We start from the raw sequence: 16,406 nt of genomic DNA, 5'->3' as shown, positions 1-16,406 counted from the left end.
ATGTATTTTTTTTATACATTTTCTTTAAACATTAACAATTAACAGTTTTATGTTACACATTTTTTATATTCATCTATTATTATATAACTTTAATTTTTATTTTATAGATTATATATAATTTTATTATGAAAAGTGTTAATTTTTGTATGGCTTTTTAAATAATTTTTATAATCTTTTTATTTGAATTTGGTTAAAGTAGTATCATTAATTAGTAAATCAATATTATTAATAATAATAAATTAATTTTACATGTTTTTATCATTATTTTGTAGAATTTTTTGTTGTTGTGGTTCAGCGGTAGGGGTTGATCCACGCTTAAGCAAGGTCAGGAGTTCGAATCTTGCCTTGTGTATGCAGCCGCGTTAAATCTTGGGGCCAGCTATCCCACCCTTTGAGGTGCCTCCAACGTAGCGAGGAGATTAGTCACTGCTGTCGGCGGTGGATACTCTAGGGACGAACCAAAAAAAAATAAAAATTTAATGTTACAGAAATTATTTTTTGAAATAGTAAAATTAGTATTCTCCAAAGTATTTTCTATAATTGTGTTTTTAACATGCTTTCGAAAAGTACTTTCTAAAATACTAAATTTATAGTTATGAAAAGAAATTTTCATAATTATGTAAAAGTAAAACAACACACATCTGATAAGTATTTTTTAAAACATTAATTTTACTATTCTAGAAAATACTATTCGAAAGTGTATTATTTTACAAATTTTTGAAAAGTATTTTTCAGAACACAAAATTTATTAGTTATGTAGAAAAGTATATACAAAATACTATTTTGTAAAATATTTGTTTGGAATATTAATTTCACTATTCCATAAAGTACTAAAGAATAGTGAAATTAGTGTTCCAAAATATATTTTTTTGTAACATTAAATTTAATGTTAATGTTTTTAAAGGTGTGAAAGGAGGAAAAGTGTCGAAAGAAAAAATGCACGTTTAACTCGACAAAAATCATTGAGGAAGTAACACTAGCCTACAACGTTATTGCACACAAGTTCTACGGTTTAAATGCATGTGAAAAGTAAAAGAAGCAGTCCAAGTGCATGTGAAAGTGAAAGATGTGAAGGAGAAAGAGAGTAATGTAAAAATTGATAAAATTAAATTTAACTACTGAAATAAGTGAGAAATGAGATAAAGATAAAAATATGCATGTAAAAACCTAAAAAGAAAAGGAAAAAAGTGTGTGAAAAAGATGAAAAAATAATAAATTAAAAGTTGAAGGTGTAAAACTAAAACATTAAAGAATAAAAAAAGATTAAAAATATTTATTATTTAAAAAAATAAAAAAGAAAGTATACTTATATATATATATAGAAAAAAGATTTATATAGCCTTAATACCTTTATCATAATTCAAATTAATAGTTTTAAAAGGCCCAGAAGATTTGGGCCTAACGAGATTTTTAGCCCATACAAGTTTGAAAATTGAAAATAAAAGTTGCAAAGCGCTTTGTCAGAAGTGGGATTTGAACCCACGCCCTCTCACGAGGACCAGAACTTGAGTCTGGCGCCTTAGACCACTCGGCCATCCTGACCTATTATGTACTGATTTCTTTTAATATTTAATAGCTATTTATGAAACTACTCACTTATTTTGTCTACCAATTACATTTTAGCAATTACAATGATTAGTGTACAAGATAGTACCAGCTTAATCTGTAGTCCGATCTTTGATCCAAAGGTTATTTCTTATTACTAAAACAAAAATAAACTTATACTTTTATTTTAAAATTTGGTTTTCCAGATGGCAGTCTGAAAAATATTATACAATGACCTTTTTTTTATATAAAAAAAATTAACTTATGAAAAGAGCTAAAATGTAATTGTGAATATATTTAAGTAAGTATTTAGTGAAATACAATAACTGACGGCATTATTGAAAAATATTATTTTCTTGATTTTTAAAATAATTATTTTTTGGAGACAAATTTAAAATGCCCAACGTAACATATAAGAAGAAAGGAGAATTATTTATATTATTTGTTTCAGAATAATTTTTTACTCAACTTTTGTTTTTGAACATAAGAAAATTCTAAAATAAAATTGGTTAATTTATTAAGCGAAGAAAAAATTCGATTAGATAGAAAGAAAGAAAAAAATCCGCAAACCCTTCCTCCATAGGCACATAGAATACTCGTCTATGTGAAGGATTTTGGCTTTGGTTAATTTACTTAGCAAGTGAGGTAGGAGTCCAATGTAGTTTCACGAATAAAAAATTGGGAAAGGCAATGATTAGTTTGGACCACTAGTTGTAATATGTTTCAATGTCATCGGTACTTTTTTTTTTCCCTTTAGTTATTAGTCATTGTTCATATTCACGGATAGATGCAAGTGCGTGCACTTGATTCTCGATAAAAAGAAAAAGCCTTTAACATCGGAAGAAATGCCCTGAATTATGAACTCCCCATATTAAAAAATGTCTCCAAAAATTGTTAAAAATAAAAAGAAAGTGTCCAAAACTTGTTTGTGGTTTTTTCAAGACGATATAGATGCACGCCCCAAAAGTGGGAAGTAGGAAACCTGATCCAGATGCAATGGCAACCCTCCAATTCCTCCCCGTTTTATGCATCAATTAGTTCCATCAACCCAAAAAAAGTTAGAGCACCCTAATCTAAAGCTCCCAACACAAATTATGCAATACTTATTTAATGGTCCCGAACCACCCACATAACATAAATCGAACTTATCATGATTAGCAGAGGAATTTTTTTAAATAAATTAAGATTAAAAAAGAAAAGAAAAAGAGAGATAGTGGAATAGATAATTGTGAGTGATCATTTACATAAAATATGCTAATGTTTTTTTTAACATTTGAAGAATATAATAAGAGGATAAAAAATAATAACATATTGGTATTTTTTTTATATAATAAATATAAATTATAAAATAAGCACTGACTAATGATGACATAAATTTGTGTATAAGGAAAGATAGTTTATACAATGATTCATCATGGATCCACATTATACTTAAGCAAATTTTACGAATAAATATATGGACACGTTGTTCCCTTTCAATTTTAAAGAAAAGTATTTCCCACTTATAATAAAAAAGAAAAATAATTTAATTTACAATAAAAAATAAATGAGCGACTCAACATTCTATTTCTTGAAAACATAAAATCTTATTTATTATTCTAGTTGTGTAATAAAGATTTTGGATAATTCTATTTCATAATGAACCATCTAGTCAATTTTTTTATTTATTAAAACTAAAATGACGATAACAAATATTGAAATATAGGACTATATATTTACTATTTTAACTTTCTCAACTAAGTTTGCTATAGTAGTTCACCACTTAGTTATTTAACTCCTTATAACAATTATGTACTTAATTCACTTTTATGAACATTAATTCTAAAAAGAAAAGTCATTTGATAATAAATCTATGAAATTATATTGTTATTGTTGTTTAAAACATGTACATCACCCAAGTTTATATGGGAGAAATCTTGTTGCAATCAACACTAATTTCTTAGATAGACATAACAAGGTGATGCCAAAAGATTACCTTACATTATTTGATTCTATGTAAATATACTATGACAACCTTTGACAAGTACACATCGATATTAGTACCATTTTTTTTTTGCAAATATATCCCATGTTGATGCGTGTGAAAGAATCTCATAAATATATTAAGAAATTTTTTTTGAAAAGTTATTTTGAAATTTGTGCAATAATAAGTTGAAAACAATTACACTATTTGACTTTATACTATTATCATTATGCTAATTTAACTTTTTAATAATTATTTATTTATTCGTGTCTCAAACTCTATTTCCAAAGACACCTTCATAACAGGAAGAATTTGGGTATTATGAGTCTAACCTAACAAGACATTTCTTAAGGTTGAGCAGTGCTTTAATTGTCGAACATTTTTTTTAAGGTTAAGTGATGCTCTAATTGTTGAGCATTTCTTAAGGTCGAATACTGTTCTAACTGTAGAACATATTTCTTTATGATTAGACTTGACAATTTGTAATGTTTAATATAATAAAATATCTTGAATGCACTTAAATGTTTTGTCAATTAATGGTAATATTTTCTTTCCTCTATATACACATTTAGTTAACTTTCAGTAAACATTTATGTTCTAAATTATACCAGTACATTCTAAATATTTGCTTTCTTTAGCGTCATAGTCCTTTATGTAGATATAATCATTATTTTCAACTTCAAGAATGGAAGACTTTTAATTAAAAATTTTAAATGAGTACTCTTTTTTAACAATACACAATTTTAAATGTACTTAAACATCTTGTCAATTAAAGATAAATTTTTTTCCTATATATACATACACATTTAACCTTCAAAAGAGACGCTTATTTTTATATTACAGTCGTACATTTTGAATATTTATTTATTTTGTCATTGAAATTCTTTTTGTAAGGTAAACCACCATTTTCAACAAGCACACAATCCTCACGATTTTAATTGTATATCTATTAGCTTAATATCTAACGTTGAATAAATATGCTAATGTGAGAAGAGCTTATAATATTAGGTATGGATGTGTTGACATGATAATGCAATATAATGTTACGTCAACGTTTTTATTAAATGTGGAATAACAATAAGAAGATAATGCATAAAAAACAGGGAGCAGGAAATTGAATTAATGGAGAGAGTTAAAGCTAAAAAAGAAAAAGAAAAAGAAAAAGAAAAATACAAGTTAAGTTAATTGTTAGGAGAAAAACAAAAATAATTAAGTAATAAGTTGATAGGAAGGATATGGGGACGTAAAATAAAAGGAAAGGGGATGAATGGGCATTAAAGTGGCGATGGCCATATCTGATGTGGTGGCAACGAACCTCTCCACAATCTTGGTGGCTACCATCGTGGCTTTCCAGGGCTACGCTTTTCTCTGCGGCACCACCTTCAGCGGCGGCTACGTGGCGCTCCTATCCACCGCGGCGGTGCACGTGGGACATCTCGCGCAAGGCCACGTGTGCCTTTCACGCCCACCACGCTCACAGCCAGGGGGAGCCTTGCAAGGGAGGCATCTGTTGGCACGGCGTTGCGCCCCGTTCCCCTGCTTCTCTCCTCCGTTTCACTCTTCCTCGCCACCTTCCCTTAGCCCCTTTGTGAATTGTGAGAGATACCCACTTCTTTTTTTCTACCAAAATCCCCCTTTTCCTTCTCATTCCGACACCCTTTTGTACCTAATCTTATGCTTAATCTCTGGGAATAAATAATTACTCATATTTCTAAAATAATTATCATACACTTCATTTATTTATATGCTTGGCCATGGCAGAATCACTCACTCTTAGCTGCCCCATTACTTTCATACATCAACAATTTCATTTCAACCTCCATCAAATTAATTGTTACTACCCATTTCACACTGCTACATCTACATATCAGTCCTCATCAATGAAAATCAAATTCAGACCAAACATGTAAACATCCCATTGCATTACATTTTATCCACCCGTATATATTTGGATTCAACTTCAATCATTTACAATTACATTGAAATATCATTTTATATAAGTTTAAGTAAATATTTACATACTTAATCTCATTAAGAAATGAATTTTGAGTACAGACTTGTCTTTCAATTAAAATAGTTTTAAATAATTTGTGTTGGATAATAAGATTTGTGTTGAATTTTATGATTAAGTTGACTTTAAAATTCAAAAAAAAATCTAAACGTAATTCACTTTATTTTAAAATTGATTTTATAAGCATTAATTTTAATCAAAACAAATTTAATTCAAAATCAATTTTATAAACATTCATCCAACACACTCAATATATATATATATATATATAAAAATCCACTGAATCAATTTTAGTTGGTTCAATTCGGTTCATTAATTCTTTGAATTTTTTTTTTATAAAAAAACTATATTTCTCCATGGTGTGAATAAGAAGAATGACACCCCAACAAGAAAAGAAAAATCAATCCAACTATTGGCAAGCATCCCCATCAGGCAACAACAAAATTAGCAATGGATCAAAGAAGCAGCACTAACCCAAAGGAAATAGTACCATGACAACAAGGAGCAAAGATAAGAAAAGTTAGTGGAAATGGGACTAGACCATATTTGAGGAGTTGAAGCTCAAGGTTCAGTTTTTAAATCTAGAGAATTTCTAATCCCTAGCCTCTCTGAATACAACGTTTCACTAATGTTTGATTTGGGTTGGTTCTGGTTGCCACGAGTTTCAAAAAGAGGAACCTGAGAGCATCGGCTTTTGTACATTCATACTCCTTGTAACCAAATTTTACCTGAAATCATCTGGATTTTTTATTAGATCGAATTGAATTGCTTGGGTTCACAGACGGTAAATTCTGGGGATCGAACTTACAAATTATAAAATAAAATACATTTATAGTTAGAGATTAATAAAAAAAAATAGATATTGATATATAACAAATTTTAAAATTAATTATACTCTTAAATGTTAATTTTGTAACCAATGATCATTAGCATATTTTATGATCTAAACTATATTTTTTTCATTTTTGAAAAGATATATATGATTTATTTTCAGTTCTAGTGATTATATACATTATTAGTGTAAAAACTTCTATATTATCAACTAATAAAACATCACTATTTATATGACTTTTAATATAATTATCGTAAAAATTAATAAATTTATTGTACAAAATAATTTTTTATTAGATGACATTATATAACTGTTTTATGCTATTAATATATAACTTTTTTTTCTTTATTTATAATTTTTTTCATACCATCATGCAACTGATGCAAGTTTCTTTTTAAAAAAAATGGTAAAGTTGCTTAAGAAGAATCTAAGAGTATGTTTGCTAAAGACTATTCAAAACTCGATCGTGCAACGAATATAAGAATTGGAATAATTCTCCTTTTCTGTCTCCGTTTCTGTTTTTCACCTATTAGTTTTCTTTGTACTAAAAGTATTATTAGTTAATTAATTAAAGAGACTGATAACGGGATATAAAGGTAAAAACAAGTTATTTGCTTCCAGAACGTAATGTTAAAAAACGTGTCCGGTGTCCCCGTGCACTTTTGCTAAAAGTGACTCATTCACGTTTTTCACAAACGCCGGTGACATCCAAAGCTATTTCATTAACCCTGTTTCCAAACTTCGGTGGCACTAAATAGAATACTTAACAAACAAATGTATTGTGTTGAGTAAAACTACTCAAAGGACACCAACCTTAAATATCAGTAGATCACTTAGCAAACACTAGTGAGCCACTTGAAAAGGACAGTAGTTTAAAACACAAACTATATATAAATTTTGAATTCATTCTTTACGTCAGTTTTTTAGTACAGCAAAAGCCTTAACTGATCACTATTCCCTCTTCCCTTTCGGCTGACATCGATTATTATTTATTTATTTTTATTTAAATGGGGGGTGATGATGATACATATCAATATAGAAAATTAGGTAGTCTTACGATGCTGAAAATGGCGCAAAATTGACTGACAGTGTAAAAAGCACTAACATACAATGATCTGATTCTGACATTAATGAACCAGGTGCCAAGGACGGAGGTTGAATAGACTCGGTTCAAACAGAGTAAGCCTAAGCAATCTGTAACAAAAATGTCATTGAAGATGAAAACAAAGGCTTAAGCCTTAAAGTGAAAGTACAACTAAAAGCAAGAGTTAATCAGTAAACGATGATTCACCATGAAAGCGGAGAATAATAAATTAAAAGTTACTACAGAATTAAGCATATGAGTGAGCAGAACTTTTTAACAGAGACCTTTCTAAGTCGCTGAGTTCTTCCTTTCGCTTTCTACAGGCTATTAACTTAATAATGAAAACTAACCAAATAGTGGCAACATATTAAAGCACCACCGAGACAATGAGACATGATACTGTGCCTATAAATTTCTTTGACATATGATAGAGAAATTACAGCTAGACGCACCAAGATTTTCTGCTTGTAATGCCTTTCTATGAAGCTACAGGAAAGGATAAACAACGGAAGAAGAGAAAAGAAAAAAAATACAATATGAAAAACCCAATTTCTACCCTCTTTAACAATCAATCGTTTGAATCATATTACATCCATCTTCCCCCATCATTTATTGAGTTCGAGATCTTCTGTTACTAGTGCGCTGACCTATTCTTGACGATCATTTCAGGTAATAAAGCATTAATTGGAAAGGTGTGTGTTTATGAACAGTTCAGAAGAGAGATAAAATCATAAATTAGAAGCTACTTCCATGGAGGTTGCGGATGTTTGTAGCTAAATGGGTAGGGTTCCCAACCACTGTCAGGTTCCTTTCGTTTCCCATTAACACCAGAACTTGACGGTTGCGGCATGGTTCTTACATGCTCCTCCCCAGTCCTGCTCTGACCAGGAAAGAAAATTTGTCTTGCAGCCAATGCGTCTCTATTCGCATCCTCAATCATGAAGCCAGAGTTCAAGTCAAGGTTAGGACGCGAAGGTCCAAATCCATTCAGACCGAGTTGTGTACCGGTCATGTTCATAAAGATTGGTGGCTGAGAGAAAGATGAAAGGACAGTTGATGAAGATCCACCCACTTGAGGAACAACTGGAGCTCCTCTCGAGTCCACCATATATGGAATTGAGCCACCTGACCCGAACATGGCTGATGAAAAAGACATTGCAGGTGCCGCTGATGCTGATGTCACTCCATTATACCCAAAAATAGATGAATGATTGAAGGGTACTGTGGGGGCTATACCTAAAACACTACCTGCTCTTGACATTGTAAGATCAATTGCAGGTTCAATAGCCTTGCCATTCGGCAAAGACAGAGTTTGAGGAACACATTCTTTTTTACCAACTTCTACCTTGGCACCCAAAAGAGAGATAACAGGAGCATCTGATGATTTAGAACAACCATATGCATTGATAATATGAGAAGACTTACTGGGGCCCTGGTCTACCAAATCAATTTGAAGGCATGGCCTGTCATTCAAATCAATGTTTCTAACAGATGGCTGCATTGACGATGACGACGATGCAGGTGAGGGGCTCCAATAGCTACTTCTTCCAAGAAAGAGTTGTCCCTCCATCCTGTGATCCGAAGGCTGGGCATCACCATCATCACCAATACTGTTCAAATCAAATTCAAGCCTGCTTGATCTTTTAGTATCAAGTTCAACGGATGATTGCCCAGAAGGCCTGCCTGAAGATTCAGCAATAGGTTTAAATGTGCCTTCTTCACCCTCAGCCACATTTAGATCAATATCAAGCCAATCCTTCCTCTGCTTGGAAGTGTCAAAGTTCATATCAACAGAAAGATTCCTCTCACCATCACAATTCTTACGAGGTGATGCAGGTCGAAAGGCACTGGTGGCAGCTGTTCCTTTCCATCCAAGTGTTCCCTGAAACTGCAAAGGAGCCACAGGCAACCCAGGAGTTGGTGCAGGCCTTGAAGCAGAGACAACAGGTATTGGCATAGACATAGTCTTTACAGAAACATCCATATCATCAGAACCAACTTCATTGAGATCAAAGCCGCAGAGACGCTTCTCTGAACTGCCTCCTGAATCTTGAGCTGCTTCAGTCAACTCCAAGGACACCATGTCAGGTCTGCATTCTGGTTCAACCTTGGTGTTTTCTAAAACACTCACACGCCCCTCCATTGAACATGCCTCAGTAGCATGGTTTTGTCTGGTGGAGACCTCCTTGGGTGGGACAGGAGTGAGCTCATCCTCTTTACTCACAGAATCTGGACTGCCTGGTTGCCTGAATCCGCCTTCGGAGATTTTTTCCGAAGAACTGCAGACCTCCCTATTAACTTCCTCAGCAACTTGTCGAGCAAATTCTAAAGCATCCACAATACCACAGTCAAGTTCATTGTCAGAACCTCTATTGTCAATTGTCTTGGGGATTCTGAAATTTATTCCAGGATTACTAGAATCAGAACCATTTGATTTATCTTCGTCACCATTATAAACATGGCCCTTGCCTTCATTTGATGCTGTGACATTTTCTGTTCCAGAAACAGACATGTCTAACACCTCAGTCTTTCCCAAGTTACTGTCACTGACTGATGTGTCCTGCAATGCATTAGAACAACAATCATTATCATTTTCTGCAGCTTTGAAAACTTGTGGAGTGCCGGTTACACTTCTAACATCATCTTCCCCACTCCTATCAGATGCAGGTGTACTCATACTAGCAGAAGTAGTTATTTTATGACAAACACCATCCTCGCTGTGTTCAACATTTTGCTCTAAAGCAGATTCATTCTCAGATTCTGGTGCTGCTGGCTCTGGAACCATGGAAACAGGCTCGGGCTTGGGCTCGGGCTCAGGCTTAGAAGAGGACATAGAACAGATATCTGGCGCTCCCAATTTTTCTGAAGGGTCATTAACATTTTTCTCCTGCTTTTCCATTTTAGCTAAGTCACTTAACTGTATTGCGTCTGACTGTTCTTCAAAACTGTCTTGATTTGAAATGGGAAACATAGAGGGTCCAACTGAAGTGGTCTCAGCTGTAGTGCATAGCGGCAATCCTTCATGTACGGGAGTAACTTCTTGAGCAGAAGATGGAACACCAGTAACATGGTTTGCTGATCCCTCTTTGATGTCATCACATTCCACACTGGTGGATGACTGCAACACATTATCAGAACTATGTATTGGTAAATTATTTGAGCTTCTCAATAAAGATTTCTCACTTCCAATTAGTCCTGATGCATGATCAATATCATTGCCAGCTTCATTTGAAGCAGATGGCTGGGCTTCTTCCCTGACAATATCGTCACTTGTATTGTCAACCTTGGCAAGCTCCACATCATGAGATTCAGCATCACCATTTCCACCTCCCTTCCAGCTGTCAAATAATGTCCTTGCTCTATCCTGAACCCTAGCACTTTGGTGGTCAAGAAGATTACTTACAGTGATGTGAATTCCTGATGACATTGACTTCTCACTGTCTAGATGCAGCTTTTCAACTGCACGTAACATTGCAGTGATTGATTCCTCAACAAAGCTGTCGTTTGTATCAACCCCAAAATTTTGGGCATCCTTCAACCATCTATTAATAAAGCAAACTCCATCTAATTGAATAAAAAGATCGAGGCAGTCTTTATTCTCTGTAGCAGCAATAGTGCTTGCAACAGCAGCCCATTGCCTTGTTGCATCAGCAGCATTTTTAACCTCACAATCTTTTTCCTTCTGCATCACAGAGACCAGCTCCTGCACCCGAGAAGGTGCTGTGAGCCCATCTTTCATCTCAGTCAAGGTAAAAAAATCTTCAAGAGTCATACTGCTTTACATAATCTTTCTCAAAGCATCAAGGTCATTCTTTTGGTGTGCCAGAATTGTCCCTCCCATTAAGAATTTCTGGAGAAAAAAAAATGTTCAAGAACAAGCACTGCAAAAATAATGGCAGAAAATACTCATTTTGGGAACAGTATCCAGATATTTCAAGACATAAATCAAGTCCCAAGTTTACAGCAGCAATCAGATAAAATGTGATAAAAAATAATAAACGCATCTGACTTATTTCAGTATTAAAGTCTAATTTTGCAACTGATCCACTATTGCTAGTGCATTTGACAAATTTTAGACCACTTTTACCATAGATAAATGGAAAACAGTCAAAACACTAAACAGTTTGCAGAATATAGGATAGATCATAACTGACGTGTTTATAAAAGAACCTTAATTAAAATATCTAATTGAATATATTACGAATAAGTTACAGAAATCATGAAAGCATGAAAATTCAAATTAAAGAATAATAGCCATCAGTCGGCAAAATCTGTGAGCAGAAACAGTCCCAATTTAGCCAGGTGAGGGGTCCACTGTTGGTGACCTATTTGTAAATACCTCTGTGAGCACTTACTGACCTTAGAGGCCTGCCCAGCCTGGACCCTAAGATGAAGCAGCCAGTAACCACCACTGACGCTACAGTTTTTTTCTAATAAAAAATAAGGATCGGAGAATAATGACCTCTTTCCCATCCTTAAAGGATTGATATGGATTAAAATATAAAAACAGTTAATCATGACTGACAGACAAAATTGATCAACACTCTGCTCAGAATAGACAAAAATCGTGCTGACTAAGTTCCATATTTAGCGGGATCAAGATTCGCAGCCACAAAATTGAAATGAAAAAAGGAAGGTTCTGGTGTTTAAGTCACACCACATCACTCCATTTGTAGAAATATAGAAAAGAATGCATTTATATACTGATAACGACAAAATCAAAATTTACAGCTGACTAGCAGCCAAACAGCAAACTGTTAATTCTTATTATCATGCACATAGCAAACCACATAAATCCAAGCCTTTTGAACAATCACATGCCTACACCAGCATTAATGTCTTTCTTTGTCCAGAATAAAGAGACATCAACTCAGTTCTTATTTATGAATTAACATGTACACGTGCGGGCAGATTCGCCGATACACCCGAGACAACAACCAAGTTAAAGCAATACTTTTTCACCAACAATATAGCAATTACTTCAAGTGAAAACCAAGTTCTACAATGAATCATCAATTGACCAGGGTTATTTTGGTTACTACAACATCTAATGAATACATGATACACATTAGCAGTTTGGATGGCTTCCAAGCATGTGTTTGGCAAAGAAAATGTAGTGTAGTCACTACCAATACAAATAATAAACTACTAATAGAAAATGTTCAAAGCTGGCCACTTGTAGAAATATGGGAAAGAATGCATTAAAGTATCGATAATGACAAAATCTAAATTTACAGCTGACCAGTGGCCAAACAGCAAACTGTTATTTCTAATTAACAACTTATTAATGAACCTCGCGTAACAAACTCACTCCATATACAATTACCATTATTGTAATAACTTTATTTTTTCAAGCAAAATATCAGCAACATTTTTCAACTTAGTGACCAACTAGACAGTCACCAGCTTGTGCTAGAACAAACTGTTAGCTGCTGTGAAATACACACCAAAAGAAACTGAATGTAACTTGCACAGTTTACAGTTCTTCTAAGCCTAGAGTAGATTTCACAAACAAAACCAATGCTTTAAATAAACAACAATAAAGCATAGACACACTTATCACTTCCTAAGTTATAAAAAAACATCAACTTCCAGATTTATTTTCATAGTAAATCACAAAACACAAAGTGCAATGTATTCAATTTTTTAGAATAAAAAACATTTCATCTCTACAAACTCTTTATTCTTTTTTGAGGGTTGAGTAGAGATTCTGAGTAGTATTTTAAACAGATCAAGCATACCTATCAGTTATTACTTACAAATTGAGGACAGATAAAGGAATTGGAATTGAATAAATTAAATCCTGTTATGAGAATTAAAAAAATAATAAGAAGAAAATCTAAAATAAGATTACCGGTCACTTCAACGGCTGGTACGAAGTTACACTATCAGATAAACCAAATTGCAACCTTCCAATCACGATCACTGAACCTATGTTACTCAATTCCTGAAACGCCCAATTCATAAATAAAATCAAAAATCCCGCACACAAAATGCAAGTAAATTAAATAAACAAAGCAGAAATTAATGATTAAGAAAAATTCAGTCTGAACCCAGAAAGCACATAACCCAATATGAATCCTTAATTTTCAACAACATTACCTAATTATTTTTAATTAAAAAAAGGGCATAATATCCAAAACCCTAAAAATGGAAGGTTGATATAAGATATAGAAAAACCCTAAAAGAAAACACTAATATTCCATAGGTTCATGGTTGTGTCAAAATGAAAAGGTGAAAACGCAGCGGTAAGATAATGAAAAGAAGGAAACATATTATTAGCAAAAAGGAGAAAGGGAAAGAAATTAAGAGAAAGAGGAAGAAAAGAATTAGAGGGAGAATGAGAACCTGGCCTGGGTGAGTGAAATGGAAACCCTAGCTTCATAGGAGTGAAAGCTTTGGAAAATTATAGAATGTTGCGAGTGTAGAGAGAGGTTGGCGTTTTGGTGTGTGGAATGAAAGTAAAAGTGAGGTGAGGGTATGTGTTGTTGTTGTTGAAGCACGCACGCACACAGGTGAGAAGAGCAAACCTGTTTTCTCATTTCATAAATGATAATAGTAGTTAAGTATTTTAGCCTCTAGCTAAATATTTATTATATATATAACCTACAATCTCTTAATAGTATAGTTCTAAAATTAGTGAATCACATTTTTAATATTTTTTATGAAATACAAATTTAGTCAGGTCAACTATTATATTTAATAATATTAGCAATTAGATTAAGCGTATGAATTTCATATGATTTTATCAAATTAATTTATTTTATTGTATAAAATATATTATATATGTAAATATATCTTGTTAGATAATTTATCTATAAAAATTTTCAAATGAAATTTGATATAGATGAACATGAATATAATATATTAAATATAATTTATATTTTAAAAAAATACTAAAAATATTATTTCACTAATTTAACAATGAATTTATTTTAATATATAAATTACATTTTAAGTCATGAGTAATTTATTTTAAAATATTAAAGTTTATTTTATAGATAAATATAATAAAAATGAAAGTAGGTAAAAAAAAAATTAAAATTGTTAACGAATAATAATCCTTAAAATTGATCTGTGAATTGTGTGGGATGGAATTTAGTTCGTAGGTTGGGCATGAACACGTGCGACGCCAGAGGCTGTTCCGAGTTAATGGGGCCACCCCACCACAACACTCCTGCTCTTCACTCTACGCTACCACCCATACCCTATTCCAACCCGACCCGTGTCGACTACTGCCCCGTCTCATATTTATTACGGTAATGAAATTCTTTGAAAATTATCAATGTCGTAAAATAAAAATGAAGTTTTAAATTAATTAAAGTTCTTTTTAATAAAAAATATTAAATTATATTTTTATTATTTATTTTATTTATTAAATTTATTTTAGTCTTTTATCTTTTAAAATAATTATTATAATTTTTATCTCTTAAATTTGGATTAATTCTGCTATTTTAAAATAATAATTGTTTTTAATTTTAAGATACGATTTTGAATTTTTTTTTTTACTAATTTAAGACTTGAAATTTATATCATTAAATTTACTTATATGAAAACTTTTAAACACAACTAAAGTTTAAATAGAAAAATATTACAGACATGATAAAAAATGCATAAAAATAAGTCTAAAAAATAATTGAAATTTCAAAAATTATAATTTCATACTATTTTCTAATTGCTTATTGTACATATTTTTTACACAAATTTTATTATGTTATAACTCTTATAAATTTAAACATCAATTACATTTTATAGTTTTTATATAGTTGAATCTACTATTACAAGTTTTACATCTCAAAATAGTTGAAAATTAATTCAAAATTGAGTTATAAAATTAAAAATTATTGTTCTTTTAAAAATGGCCAAATTAATCCAAATATAAAAGATAAAAGATCAAAGTAAATATTTTAATAGATAAAGGACTAAAATGAATATAATAAATAAGATAAATAACCAAAAATATAATTTAACCTAAAAAATGTAACAACTCTTTACAATCCTTACACTAAGTGGAATCATCAATTAGCAATGGATATGTACTATACATCATACATATAAGTGTGAAACAACTATACAAATATAAATAATATATGTATAATATTCTAGTAAATTGAAATGTAAATCATAAGTGTTGGTAAAACAATAACTATACAAAAGTAGCACCAAAAATATAACAAAAGTTATCACCCACATGATGGTCTTCATCAGTACACCTTACTAAACCTATCTTTGCTATGTTCCTATAATAAGTATAATCATTGTAGTTCTAAACCACATGAAAAACACATATAAGGGTAAGCTCGTTAAATAAAAAAACAACAGACAACCACAACATCAATATCAATTTAAGCAACATGAACAACAACATCAAATCCAACTTGCCACCATTACTACTTATACAACTTACAACATCAAACAGCTTAACAACTCAACAATATAATCATCATACAATAATATATAATTAATGTGTCATTATGCATATCAACTATAAAGATATCTTACAACAAAGATGAGTAGTTTAAGTGACTAAACCCTATCGAACCACAACGTTTGACCTATCTCAACTACGATGGTATAGACAACCTCCTAGAGTGTCAAGTATAGACAACTCAATTTGATTTCTCAAATTTTGTCGCTTAAGCTAGAAAGTCTAGTACTATTATTAAGGTAAAATAGTTTGGATATGAGTCCACTATAACATTAGTTTACAACACTAAGTCACCCATGGGATTAGCCCACTAATTACTCTATAAATATTGTGTCCCTCTGATACTATGTTAGGGACTAAGTCCCTAATCCGATATTTTACTTGATTGGTCACTTTATACACATATGTTTCGACTTTGCCCACTTACAAACGCCACGTAAAACTTAGAGGGGATAATAAAAAACAACTTAACCATTGAGAGACCAACATACCTACAAAAGGATTTCAACCGAACTCTTAGAGTACTGCAACGTATATCCACAT

The 16,406-nt window shown here is 31.9% G+C and overlaps 1 protein-coding gene and 1 non-coding gene across 3 annotated transcripts; both read right to left on the bottom strand.

Annotated features, from left to right (window-relative positions):
- Positions 1 to 1,458: 1,458 nt before the first annotated feature.
- Positions 1,459 to 1,542, bottom strand: TRNAL-CAA (transfer RNA leucine (anticodon CAA)). The gene has a single exon. It is a non-coding gene; the product is annotated as a tRNA-Leu (tRNA).
- A 6,293-nt stretch (positions 1,543 to 7,835) lies between these two features.
- Positions 7,836 to 13,995, bottom strand: LOC109815659 (uncharacterized). Of its 2 annotated transcripts, none has more exons than XM_020380439.3 (3): positions 13,784 to 13,995; positions 13,290 to 13,382; positions 7,836 to 11,316 (listed from the first exon to the last, which is right to left on the bottom strand). In XM_020380439.3, exon 3 carries the CDS (start codon positions 11,205 to 11,207, stop codon positions 8,178 to 8,180), a length of 3,030 nt encoding a protein of 1,009 aa, XP_020236028.1. In that variant the 5' UTR covers positions 11,208 to 11,316; positions 13,290 to 13,382; positions 13,784 to 13,995; the 3' UTR covers positions 7,836 to 8,177. The 2 variants fall into 2 exon arrangements, with proteins under 2 accessions (XP_020236028.1, XP_020236027.1); XM_020380438.3 differs by having other exon boundaries at positions 7,836 to 11,285.
- Between the last annotated feature and the right edge of the window lie 2,411 nt (positions 13,996 to 16,406).

The sequence above is a fragment of the Cajanus cajan genome, chromosome 4, assembly GCF_000230855.2.
Source record: "Cajanus cajan strain Asha chromosome 4, NIPB_CcT2T_4, whole genome shotgun sequence".
NCBI classification, from domain to species: domain Eukaryota; kingdom Viridiplantae; phylum Streptophyta; class Magnoliopsida; order Fabales; family Fabaceae; genus Cajanus; species Cajanus cajan.
This window is presented reverse-complemented; position numbering and strand designations above follow the sequence as displayed.

Excerpts from the sequence above, each read along its gene's own strand:
- LOC109815659 (XM_020380439.3), bottom strand. The coding sequence starts at position 11,207 with ATGACTCTTGAAGATTTTTTTACCTTGACTGAGATGAAAGATGGGCTC.